The sequence below is a fragment of the Culex quinquefasciatus genome, chromosome 1 (genome assembly GCF_015732765.1).
Source record: "Culex quinquefasciatus strain JHB chromosome 1, VPISU_Cqui_1.0_pri_paternal, whole genome shotgun sequence".
NCBI classification, from domain to species: domain Eukaryota; kingdom Metazoa; phylum Arthropoda; class Insecta; order Diptera; family Culicidae; genus Culex; species Culex quinquefasciatus.
In genome coordinates, this window is record NC_051861.1 from 18918338 (window position 1) to 18931270 (window position 12933).

Here is a 12933-nt window from a genome sequence, read left to right on the forward strand (position 1 = left end):
TTTTTTATTAATTATGAATTCTTACGGCTTCAGCATTTTTGATACTTTTAACATGAAAACAGCTATATTTATACTCATAATTGAAAAAATATGCAATTAGGTTGATTACAACAAGCATTTATTGTATGTTTTAAAGAAACTTTTGCTCAAATACACAGTTTTCTTCATTTTTGAAGGTTAAATTAACAGGGGTCCACTTTTGGAAAAGTTAGGATTTTCGTTGTCCTATATTGGACCCCCCCGAATTTTTGCTTAAAAATGAGCAGTTCTTCGCTTTATTTTAGTATAGTTAATTAAACTTACATTATTTCGACTTACTGAAGTTAAATAACCAGTCAAAAATGATTGGATAGTGAATTCAATCATAAAATATAAATGCTGTTTTGTTGTGAAAATGCTAGTGGCCATGGCTGATTTCAGAAGTCGAACTCAAAACACTTATTTTGGCAAAAAGGACAATTCAATGTCAGTCAACATTGTTTTAAATGATGCTGGACATGTCAAATAAAAGATTTGCAGACACACACACGCACGCTTGAAATTTGGATTTTATTGTTTTTTTCATCAAAAACCCTTCAGAGGGTCCACTATAGGAAAGGGGTCCACTAATGGATAACGTACCCTATTTAAGATAGACTGCGTCAATTGATTCTCCAATTTCTACACGGAAAAAAAGTTGAATTTTGGAATGTTGAAAATTTGATAGGTTGAATATTACCTCTTTTTTTTGAGTAATATTACACAAAAAATGTGTAAAAATGTGAACCTGATGAATATTAATCAAAAACTGATGAAAATTCATCATTTTCTGGGGTAAAATTTATCATTTTTTTGCCACAAAATCTGTCACCATTTCCTGATGAATAGGCTTAGTGATTTTTCACGCTCGAAAATTGCAAATTTCACGGGGACCTCAATTTCAAAACACATAATTTCACGCAAATTTCGCGAAACTTGAAAAATGTTAAAATAACTCGGAAAATCCTTTATTTAAATCACAGAAACTACGTTTTATGCTTCACTATATATTAGTCTTTAATAAATTAAAAAAATCTTCACTAAATTTGAATGCAACACAAAAAAATCCTCCTGGTTTATGGATGGGCTCTTAATTTATATATTTTGAAACAAAATGTACGGCACGCATATTCTCATTTACTGAACTGCTCTTACAATATTCGACTTATAAAGCTAAAATGTTTTCTGTTATATGATTTTACATTTTATTGAATTTCATATCAAAGCAAGTTTTAACAATCTTTCTTGTCCAGTCAGAATGAGTAAAATAAATTGAATTTTCTGCGACGTTTAGCCCATTAAACATATTTTTAAGGGTTTTAGCTCACTTTTCAAAAACTAGATTCCAAAATCAATTTGCAAAAATAATATAATTTTTCATCGAAAATTTTATTCTAAACGAGAAATGAAAACAAAAAAGTAGTATTTTTTAACTTTCAAGGGAATCATCCACCTAAATAAACACATATAGTGTTCGGTCCTGCGACCGAAGTTTTTGACGTTTTGAAGGAGAATGAAAATTTGCGCTGTGTCCAACCCCAAGCTTACTACGATCGCCCAGCCAAACGCATCGATGAACCCCTCGAGAAACGCGCGCCGTTAGCGGAGAGTTGTGGAGAGCAAGAAACGACGAGAGAACGAGAGAAAAAGCGCGCGCTGAGCGCGCAGCAACGGAAACGAGCAGCATTACAGCCCACGAGTTCGAAGAGTAAAGACGCAAATAAAGTTTTTTAGTTTTAAAGAAATTCGCGCGTGTGTTTTCAATTCCGGAACCTTTCCGCCCAAGCCCAATCACAAACATATAGTTAAAATTAAACAGGACAAAATTGATATGTTTTTAAGATGTGATTCTAAAGATAAACAAGACTTTTCATTTTATTTTGAATTAATTTCTTTTAATTTCTTTCAAAACTATACCTTGCAAATGCAATAGCAGTGAATTTTTTAATACACCGATTGAAAATATTACTAAATTTAGTTGAATTCTAATAAAATTCAAAACTCTGAACATTTTTTCAAATGGTTCATATCAACTTGACACACATATATATTCAAGCTTTGTAATTGAAAACTAATAAAGTTTAATTAAATAGTCTTTTTGGATGATTTTTTTTCTTTCAGGCTTGATGGGTCATATATGACCCAAATATCAAAATTTCCAAAACTAGCCTATAATTTATAATAAGAATCATTTTCCCATCATTAACTTAAAAAAATATTTTTTAAAAATTCAGGCATGAAAGGGTTAAGTTGTCTATAAAAAAAATATTTGAGAAAATTGATAAATTTCACGAATTTCACGCCTTCAACGAAATCGTCTAACCCTGTATTAGTAATCAAACCAGGGTATTCACTCGCTTAATTTTACAGTAGTGCATAAGATTAATTCCATTCCTTTTTGAGTTTGATAAATTATTTCGAGTTCCATTTTCACACAAACATAAAATTTCACGGGATTTCGTGGAATAAGCCAAATTTTGCGGATTTCACACTGTCCGCGAAATCGTGAAATTTAACTAACCCTAAATATTACCATCATTTTTTTCTGTGTATTTCAAACCAACTCTACTCTCTAATAGGGGGATGGCGTCGCTATTTTTAGACCACATTTTCCACTTTTTCTCATCGAAACCGACTACTTTATCGACTTCATTTTGCTGGGCGAGATAGGACGCCGTCTATTTTTAGACGATGACTCAGCACTTTTACACTCTTGCGCTTAAAAAAAACCAGGTGGCAGCACGATGTAACGCCACGTCCCTATAGAGCACACGTTGAATTGGGCAGTTACATTTACGGTCTACATGCTCGCATACGGTCGCAATCTGTTATGTGAAAAATTAAAATTTCACGCAATTTAGCAAATTCCAAGAATCACTTCCTTGCTCTCTATGTGTTGGTATTGTGAAAAGCTCTGTAATGAGTTTTTGCTATAGTGCGCATCATTTTAGCACGAAAGCCGCTGTTGAAAAGTCCTTGAATGACGTACGATTTACGCTGTTCTGTGTGAAACTATGCAACACAAATTGTTTGGTTTGTTAAAAGTTTTTGAATTATTTGTTTTCACGAAAACATTCAGTTTTTTTTGGTTTTTTTTTTGCAATTGCAATTAAACTTACTAAAAAATAAATTTGATTTGTACCACAATGTCTGACCATCGCGGCAAACCAAAATCGGTCAGTAAAACCTCCCGAGAATCGCGAGCTTCCGGTAGAGAAAAGCCGCTTTCTCATAATGCAATAAAACTCCTCCCCGGCCACACGCGGCAAACCGTGGAAAAACTCCGAAATAATCGTCCCCGGCGGCCCACGGGCTCGTACCACATCAACTGGCCGTGGAGCTTTATTGAGCGGGTTGGAGGTGGAGCAAAAATGTGTGCAGCCGGGGATTAAAAGCGAAATATGGAAATAGTTTTCCCTGCATTATGCCAGCTGATGCCTTCGGTATATTCATACATTGTCGGACTGATACTCAGGAGTGGCCTGCCTGCCTTCCCGGCCTTGGAAGGCTGGCCAGCATGAGATGGATGAGATTGGACGAATGAGCTCGGGCGGGCCCGTTGGCCAAACGCGAAGGCCTGGCGAACTAATGGTGACGGGCAAAACTATAAAACTTGTTTTCCTTTGGGATGAGGTGTCTCTCCCGGGGTTGGAAAGCCCAGGCAAATGGCATCTAAAATGCACACCATTTCTGTGTTAGATTGTGGCTTGATGAAGGAGTTACTTCTTTTTTTTACCTTACTCATAAGAGACGTAATAAGAGTAGTGAACACGTAGTTCGCAAACAAACATTTTAAATGCAAAATAAATTGTATCAAAATATTGTATGAAAAATGGGTTTTATTTTGTTTCATAATTTTCATATATTTTTTTTTTATATTTTTTTGAATGTTTAAGCGATTGTTATCTAATCTAATCTAATCAAACTCTGAAGGGATCATAGAGAAAGATTTAGGATAGATTACGCCTAGCTTTCTTCTTGTTATTTAAATGTTTATGTGATTGTTATTTAAACAATCAGCTTATCTATGGCTGGCAGTTTGTGTATGTTCGAGCAAATATCAATCTTTACTGATTATTAGTATTTTTTTATATGCAAGAAGGAAGTTTCTGCTCTACACAATTATTGTTTTTGAATGATAATAATTATACAACAAAATCAATCTTTTTTCAAGCTGAGATTACTCGAATAATCCCTTAAATTATCATATCGCTCAAGATAATCACTTGCTCAACTTGTTCGCAACCCTTTTTAATTTCGCTCCTTTTTTTCCAAAATGAAATTCTTGGAAAAACGGTCCATTTCCCGTTCGATAGCAAATCGATCCACCCGTTAGCCACCAACAAACTTTTCAGCTTCCATTCCCGGCTGTAAAAGCCCGCACAGAGTGTCAGCCGGTTTGTAATTTGTATACATTACAAGTTATGCGTCCTTGTTTGTCCCAGGGACCCTCTCGGAAGCACCGAGTTGAAACTTTTCCTATCTTTGGGATTCATATTTTCCCCCTTTTTTGTTCTCCCCCGCCGTGGTGCTTTTTTCCATAATGATATGACCACGTCGTGCTTGTGGGAAAAGTTTTCCCCAAGAATTTACATCATAAATCTCTTTATCCAACCAAGATTCGAAGTCTAGTGAGGGGATTCGATGTTCGAAGAACGTCGACAAGAGTTTTCTTTCTTTTATTTGCGGAAAAAAAACAAATGCCTCCCGGCAAAAGGGCCATTTTGGACGGCAAAGATTAAGTTCGAATTTCGATTTGTTCTCGCCACCCAAAGTCATGGAAGCTATTTGGCAATTTGTTGCGTTTCAGGAAACAAGAAAATTTTAAAGTTTGCAGTCAATTGAAAAAAATAATAACGCTTTGCGCGTTTGCCTCTTCTCAGGCAAAAGACCCATTCGGAACTTTACGCGCGCGGGATCATAAATTATTCTGATTTATAGATTCAACCGGGATGATAAGTCTCTATCTCGGGGGAAAAAGTTTCTCCTCGGGAAAGTTATGTGCTCGTGTGGGAGAGCGCGCGCGCGCGGTATCCGCGATAAAGTAAAATAATTTGCAACTCTTATTTCCTCATTTCCGGCGTTGATTTGAAATATTATCGAAAAGTTTTTGCCCCCACTCGCCTTTGTTTGCATTCACTGTATCAGGTAATGATCTTCGTCTCGGGCTAATTTAGTTTAAACTCGGCCCTGTCAAAATCACCGTTGGCGAACGTCAATACACGGACTAATTAGAGCCTCCAAAAACTGCGCAACAATAGTTTTGAAATTTGATCACTCCTTGGAGGAAAACGGAGCTCACCTCCTCATTGAAAAGCGGGCTCCTAAAATTGATTGACGCAATCAATACACCTGCTTGCTTGCTAAACGAAACTTTGACGATGGATGAGGGAAAACTGATACTGTGCAAAGTTGGCTCTGATGTTGTGTTTTGAGGCAGGTTTCTCAATTTTACTTAGTTCAGGAGATGCCTGATTTCCTGGGACTCTTCAGAATGGCGTCAAACTATATTTTCCGGTAAGGTTTTTTTTTATTGTTAACTTGCTGGAATTCTAGAAATTTATTAAAAAATCATTTCTTCCCTGGAATTTCTATGCGATAAAATTGTGAAAATTATTATTTTATTGAAAAGCAATTCCAGCTCAAATCAGGAATTTTTCTGGTACTTTTGTACCCGACCCTCTCCGATTTCAATGAAACTTTGTAGACATGTTATCCTGGGCCTATATGAGCCATTTTTTTTTGTATACGGAGCCAAAAAGTACTCGAAAATAACGTTCGAGGAGGGCGAAAGGTATTTAAATATTTTTGTATTTTGTAATTTAAAAATTACTGTATCTCAAAGCCGTTGCGTCGTATCAAAAAGTGGTCAAAGACAAATTTTAGGAATTCGGACGGGCTTTCTGAAAAAAATACACTGAAACAAAAATACACGCCACATCAATGACATTTTTTGATTTTTAAGTCTAAAACTTAAATTTAAAGGTGATGTCACGATTTTATTTCGTTCAAAATTTTTGAAGAAATAGCCTAAAATGTTACCAGAAGACTGACGAAAAATGCAGGATGGTATGGCTCTTCTAAAAAAATACAAAAATCATTTACCAAAACTGTTTTTTGACAAGTGGTCTAAACGTCAAAATTTTTAAAAACCAGTAGTGAGGTTCGATTTTTCAGACAATGTTACATAAAAGTCTCCATATTGTCTCCTATGTCCAATCCTTGGAAAGATACAGCGGTTTTAAAAATAAAAATGTTGAAAAAACGGGTTTTTTGGTGGTTTTCGGCAATTTCTATATGCCAGACTTGGTTTTTTAGTTTCGTAAATATTTTTACCGGAAAGCTCGTCCAATTTCCTATAAGTTTGCCTTTGACAGCTATTTGATTTATATCGTTTTTATATTTACGTAAGCAAATTTATTGTCCTGGTTTCTACCACAATGAAAAAAATATACTATTTTCAGTTATTAGCAATGCAATTAAGCTTGTATCTGTAAGCCCTTACATCCAATTGAAATGCTGTCAAAGGCAAACTTTTGGGAAATTGGACGAGCTTTCCGGTAAAAATATTTACGAGACTGATAAACCAAGTCTGTCATATAGAAATTGCCAAAAACCACCAAAAAACCCGTTTTTTCAACATTTTCATTTTTAACACCGCTGTATCTTCCCAAGGATTGGACATAGGACAATGGAGATCAATATGGAGACTTTTATGTAAAATTGTCTGGAGAATCGATCCCCACTACTGGTTTTAAAAAATTTTGACGTTTAGACCACTTTTCAAAAAAAAAAAAAATAAAATAGTTTTAGTAAATGGTTTTTGTATTTTTTTAGAAGAGACATTCCGTCCTGCATTTTCGTCAGTCTTTTGGTAACATTTTAGGCTATTTCCTCAAAAATTTTGAACGAGAAAAAATCGTGATATCACCTTTAAATTTAAGTTTTAGACTTAAAAATCAAAAAATCTCATATAAGTGGCGTGTATTTTTGTTTCAGTGTAGAAGCCCGTTCAGAAAGCCCGTCCAATTTCCTACAAGTTTGTCTTTGACCACTTTTTGATACGACGCAACGGCTTCGAGATACAGTAATTTTTAAATTACAAAAATATTTAAATACCTTACGCCCTTCTCAAATGTTATTTTCGAGTACTATTGGCTCCATATACACAAAAATGGCTTATATAGGCCCAGGATAACATGTCTACAAAGTTTCATTGAAATCGGAGAGGGTCGGGTACAAAAGTACCAGAAAAAATCCTGATTTGAGCTGGAATTGCTCTGTGCTTGAATTTCATGCAATTACTAAATTGTTTGCCTAACTTTTAGTTCAATGAACGATGACGTTGATGTGGAATTTAGTTCACAAAATAAATTTGTGAAATCGATAATCTGTTCCCATCCCAAAGTTGTCAAATGGCATAGAACCGAAATCGATTAACTATGTGTGCTCCCATCCGTTAAGAACCTCTTGGCCTGAGGGGGACACATGTTGTTTATTTAGGCTATATTTAATGAAACTGTCGGAAAACGCTCGCTCAAAGCTTGTTTCATCAAAACTTTCTCCGCAAACTATTCATCAAACAGATTAATCTCCAAGATTAGTCATGTTTTCGGGTTGATTTGCGATTCTGGGAACCTCTCCCCGGACGGTTCCAGCAGCCCGTCGGTGTCTACTGGAGTTTGCTGAAATGATAGTTTCCCGTATAGGTTAGTCGATGAAGAAACCCCTTAGGGAATTAGCATATTTGGAGCTCACATCGTGGTGAATTGGGAACGTTTCCGAATCCGGCTGGCAAAAGTGCCAAACCACAATCATATCGAGTTTGCACCGGGCAGTGCCGATTCCACTTCAGAACGCATTCCGGGCGGTGGTTTACTAAAGTCACCTTTCGGGCAAAGGTCCTTACCGCAAAACTCTTGTTACCTTCTGCTTGACTGCAGCCGAATTGTGGTCAAACACGTCACCGCTTGGAATGACACTTTAGTTTTCAACATTTCCATGACTTTTGAGTGATTGACTTCTGAGTTTAGATTTTTTTTTGTTTTATTTCATCAAGATGACGTATTGTTACCATATCTAATTTATCAACGCATTTTACTCTTTTTTTCAGGTAACGCTATTCTGATGAGGTCTACTTGTAAGTAACTTTTATTTTTGCAATGTTTTTTTTTCTATTTATCAAATTGTACCCCCAAACCAAACCTCATTGACATCCTTACCACGATCTGATAAAAAATAATCGGTACTTCGAAACGTGACGATACCAATATGGTTCCACCCACCAACCATCACCTCCGGGGGTCAAGCGATGCTGAATGGATGTTGGCGAATGAAACACGTGTCCAATTCATCACGACACACTTGGATGGCTGGGATTGACACACTTTTCACGTTCGAATGTTGTGCAATTTTGTTATTTTGGGCACCAATTCAATGTTGCATTTTTTGTGAGCAGTTTATTTAGTAATGAACTGGAAAATGCACTTGGCCATGTAATTTGAATAAAAATTGTTTACAAAACTGTAAATAAAAAACGACGTGATTGATCTGCCCCAATATCTCGTGAATTGTTCCAAACCAGACGTTTAACGCCATCTACGATTGGTTTTGTGTTCGACAATCTGTCATCGGTTAGGGTTGGTGGGGACGCGTACGTGCGACAATTTTTTTTTTGTCGGAGGCCACCAAAAGTCTTCACCACCACAGAGAAGAGGAGCGGGGCTGGTTGACGGAGTTTGTGGGCCATTTTGTCCCCGGAGTCACAGTATGTGTGACCCGAAAATTCTGACCACTATAGTCCAGAGATTGATTGCGATTTGAACCCGGGGGCAATAAAGATTATTAATCGAAAAATGGTTATTTCCCAGCTACGGCAGTGGGCGAGATGTGCGAGTGTGACGTTATCGATACATGCGGTTAGCAGTTGGTTACATCAGATTTCAAGTGCCCCAACTTAAGCGTTTTAGTTCATGTCAATTTAGTTCTGCAAATATGATCTTTGGAAATACATACCAAGGCTCCTGATTTTCGGTTCAACGATAATAAACCACTTAATCAGTGTTAAACAAATCGTTTGAATAGTCAGTGCTACCACCAAGCAAACCTGATTTAATCAATCGCTTGCTTTGATTTGATTTTGCTTCAAAAATGTATAATTATACCTTCGATTTTATTGTAGGGGAAAGGGGTAATATGCACCTCCATAGGGCAAGCTATGATTTCTCAACCATAACAGCAATTCTGTGCAAGAATTTTGATAAATGTTCTAAAACAATCATTATTCTTTGTCATCCATGTGAAAAAAGTCTTGAAATCCCTCAAAATTGTTTAAAAATAGCAAATTTCAAAAAAAAGTTTTGATTCATTTCAAACAATCATGCGGGGCAATATGCACCACAACATTGGGGCAAAATGCACCGGGTAAAAGCAGTTTTCACTAGTCACCACTAGATGACACCGCTGTTTTTAAAAAGGAGCATCACAGTGGTGCATTTTGCCCCGACCACGCTTTTTGCGTAAAATTCAATTAAAAATACATTTTTCAATGTTTTTCGGCTCATCTATCGATAGAATAATGAAGATCATGACAAAAACTATATAAATCAACACTTACAACAACAATAAATGCTTTTTATACTGTCCAAAAATCATATTAAAAGTTCAATGAAAGTTAGACCAAAACACAACATTTTAAAGTTTTGCAAATAACTTAAGTTGTTTTTATCCTACGATGCTCAATTTTTTCCAGCATGATTTTACAATGTTAAGTTTCCAATTTCTACGATTTTTTCCTCTGAATTTTTTTCCCAATACTAAGAAAAGGGGGTGCATTTTGCCCCGGGGTGCATATTACCCCCTCTCCCCCTAATTTCTACACATACGTTATATTGAAAAAAATGTCAAATCTTTTCCTTCCAAAATTACATTTATTTCACAATCACAAACGGTTTAACTCTTGTATAATAATTAATGTTTATAAATTTAAATTATCATAAAAAGAAGTAAGAATACACAAAAAATGTGTAAACATTCACGCTTTCTGAGGTCTTTTTTTATATATCAATGAATCACTCAACAACTGTTCATTATTCAAGGACCCATTAAATAATAAAAAACGAGGATGTTGGAATTTAAAACACAGCACAGCTCCTGCTCATGACGTCACTATTCGCCTGCCAACTTGAATTCAATCGCTTCCAATCAACTGCAAGAGTTACATTTTGCATCCGGCACGTGTTCGTCTAAAAATTTAGGAAATCAAATTAGACAAAATGTCCAAATCCAGCCACTTGCATGTATGCAACTGTGCGCACACGGGCACGTATCATCCATAAATTTCCATCTCATTTTCATCGAATCTGACAGCGTCGAAGGTAGAAATTGAATCCAGCACACACAAAATAGCATATAGTGGCGCTCTCGATTTATCAGCCATTCAACCACACTCAGTGCTGGCAGCACTGGTTTAGCAGAGAAGAATAACTTCCGCCTGAACATCAACGTACCACGATAGATATTTGTGACACGAATGTTTTACATGAAACACTTCCTTTCCTCTATTTTACATTACCGTTTGATTTAGGTGTGTGTACATTTTGTGTCACAGTTTTGCTTGCAAGTTTGGCAACACTTTTGCCCTTTAGGTTTGTCTAGCACAATCGACAAGTGTCACCGGTATTAACTGTGTCATTGATCCAGGCAACCCTGTTCCGTATTTGTGTCAGACCTAGACAACAGTGTTGCCAGCGACTAGAACTAGGAAATTAAATACACCACAAAATAGACGCTGGTTTCCGGTGCATTTGCCATATGCGTGGCAAACCGGAAATGTAACCGACATCGTTTGCGACGGATATTTACGGCACACCGGAGCTCCGACTGAATCTTCCTGGTACTGGGGCAGTATTTATAGGATGACAGTTTGCTTCATACAGTGACACAAACGAGGAAGTTCGGTGTTTTGAATTGGGTTGACGGGTACTAGTGAATGGGTTGATTTTTTTTTGTGTGAAATGGTTAGTTGGACCCGACTTTTTTTTTGCAATTATGTCGTAAAATACATTGGCCTACTCATCATCACCAAAAACAACAATTCAGAAAAAAACATTATATCACTCATTCGAATGTTGCAAAGCTAGCACTTGTATCGAAAAATAAAACTTTTCGAAACTGATTTCAGTTGGTCGGTTAGCTTATCAAATTGATATTTAAAAATTGCCAATATATTTTGGAAAGGACTGGAATATTTTATTATTGTTCCATTTTTGGCATTGACAATCAGAGCCATATTTGCAGATTTATCGTCACTTTAAAAATCGACGCTATTTTGTTGATGCAAATAAACTTTAGTTTTCCTATTTTCTTTTCTTTCAGAGGCTGTATCTTAGCAATCATCGATCCAACCTTCAGAGTATTTCATGCAAATTTGTGCGAATTTCCACCCACCTCACCTTAATAAGGAAAGGCTGTAAAATTATTCAAAAATTGAACTTCTTAATTTTATCACCAAAAAACAACAAACCATCCACATTAACGACCCCCGGGTCTTTTGTGGTCTCTATTGCAAGTTTCTGCTCGAACCTAGGAGTTCGAAGGCTTGGATGGGGAGAGCACCCAAACCTCTTTCTACTCCAAGGAACCTTCCACCCCAGTGTTTGAACTGACGACCTTCGGATTGCGAGTCCAACCGCCGCCAGCGATTCCACCGGAGTAGGCTTGGTTTGGTGTGTTGTTTGTACTTATGGCATGGAGAAGACTCCTACAACTGGAATGACTTAACGGTCTAACAACCAAGGCCTGGACCGACATTTTACTTCCTCATCCGATGGAAGGTTGGAGCAGATGGGAATCGAACCCAGAATCATCCGCTTGCAAAGCGGACAGCGTAACCATTCGGCCACGCACTTTTATCACCAAATCGATTCATATTCAAATTCTGAACACATGTGTGTGTATTTTTGTTTTTGGTCATAAATAAATCCGTCTTTAAGTCCCATAAGTCCCTAATGAAAATTATTTATTAGTAAAGAACTTCAAAAGTAATGCTGGTAGGTGCCTTCCTTACATTAATATATGACGATAGGGTTGTCTGATTTTCAATCTTTTGTACTCATTAGAGAGTTCTTTTGATTACGCATCCAACGCAATTACGCTTACTTCCGGGCAACGTTTTTATCAAAATATCTGAGATCCGACCTCAAAAAAGTGTATTAATAGCACATAAGATCTTATAACATGTGATAGGGTTGTCCGATCTTGAATGTTTTGGGCTCGTTGGAAAGGTCTTTTGCTATCCTTTCTAGAAATGTATAACATTTAAAAAAAAACACTTTTTACAATCTTTCGGACTTTAGTCATTATCGTTTTTTAGCATAGCTTTTGAAGTACTTCACTGAACTTTCAACTTTCAATAGCGACTTATGGGACTCCAAGACGGATTGACTGAGTCCAAAACGGACAAAATCGATGCCCAGACTATCGAGTGAAAATTTTTTGATTAACATCCCACCACACAAACAGACATTTGCTCAGAATTTGGTCCTGAGTAGATATGTGTACGTGAAGGTGGGTAAGAAGTTCATTTTCAAGTGATTTTATAGCCTTTCCTCAGTTAGGTGAGGAAGGCAAAAACGATTTTGACTTAAGACTGGAATATTGTAAAAAGGATGGTTTTTGTAAGACAACCCGTTAAAACACTAAAGATCTGACAATCCTATTAAACGTTATGAGCACTTAAGTGTTATTTCTACTCTTTTTAGAGGCCGGATCTCAAATAGTTGGATGAAAGCGTTGTCCGGATCTATCATGCGGACCCATCGTTGCAGGGGCTATCAAAATACCTTCCCAACGAGCTCAAAACATTGAAGATCTGATAACCCTATCAATAATTATAGGCACTAAAGTGTTATTGAA

At 36.6% G+C, this 12933-nt stretch overlaps 1 protein-coding gene across 13 annotated transcripts in view; it reads left to right on the plus strand.

Annotated features, from left to right (window-relative positions):
- The window catches only part of LOC6032190 (peripheral plasma membrane protein CASK), a 614477-nt gene that overhangs the window by 151163 nt on the left and 450381 nt on the right, over positions 1-12933 (plus strand). The window contains exon 10 of one of the 13 annotated variants that reach the window (XM_038258182.1): positions 8132-8158. The exons of the other annotated variants lie outside the window; for them this stretch is intronic. Within the exon in view, the coding sequence (XP_038114110.1) occupies positions 8132-8158 (27 nt within the window). The remainder of the gene's footprint in view (positions 1-8131; positions 8159-12933) is intronic. 13 annotated transcript variants of the gene reach the window in all.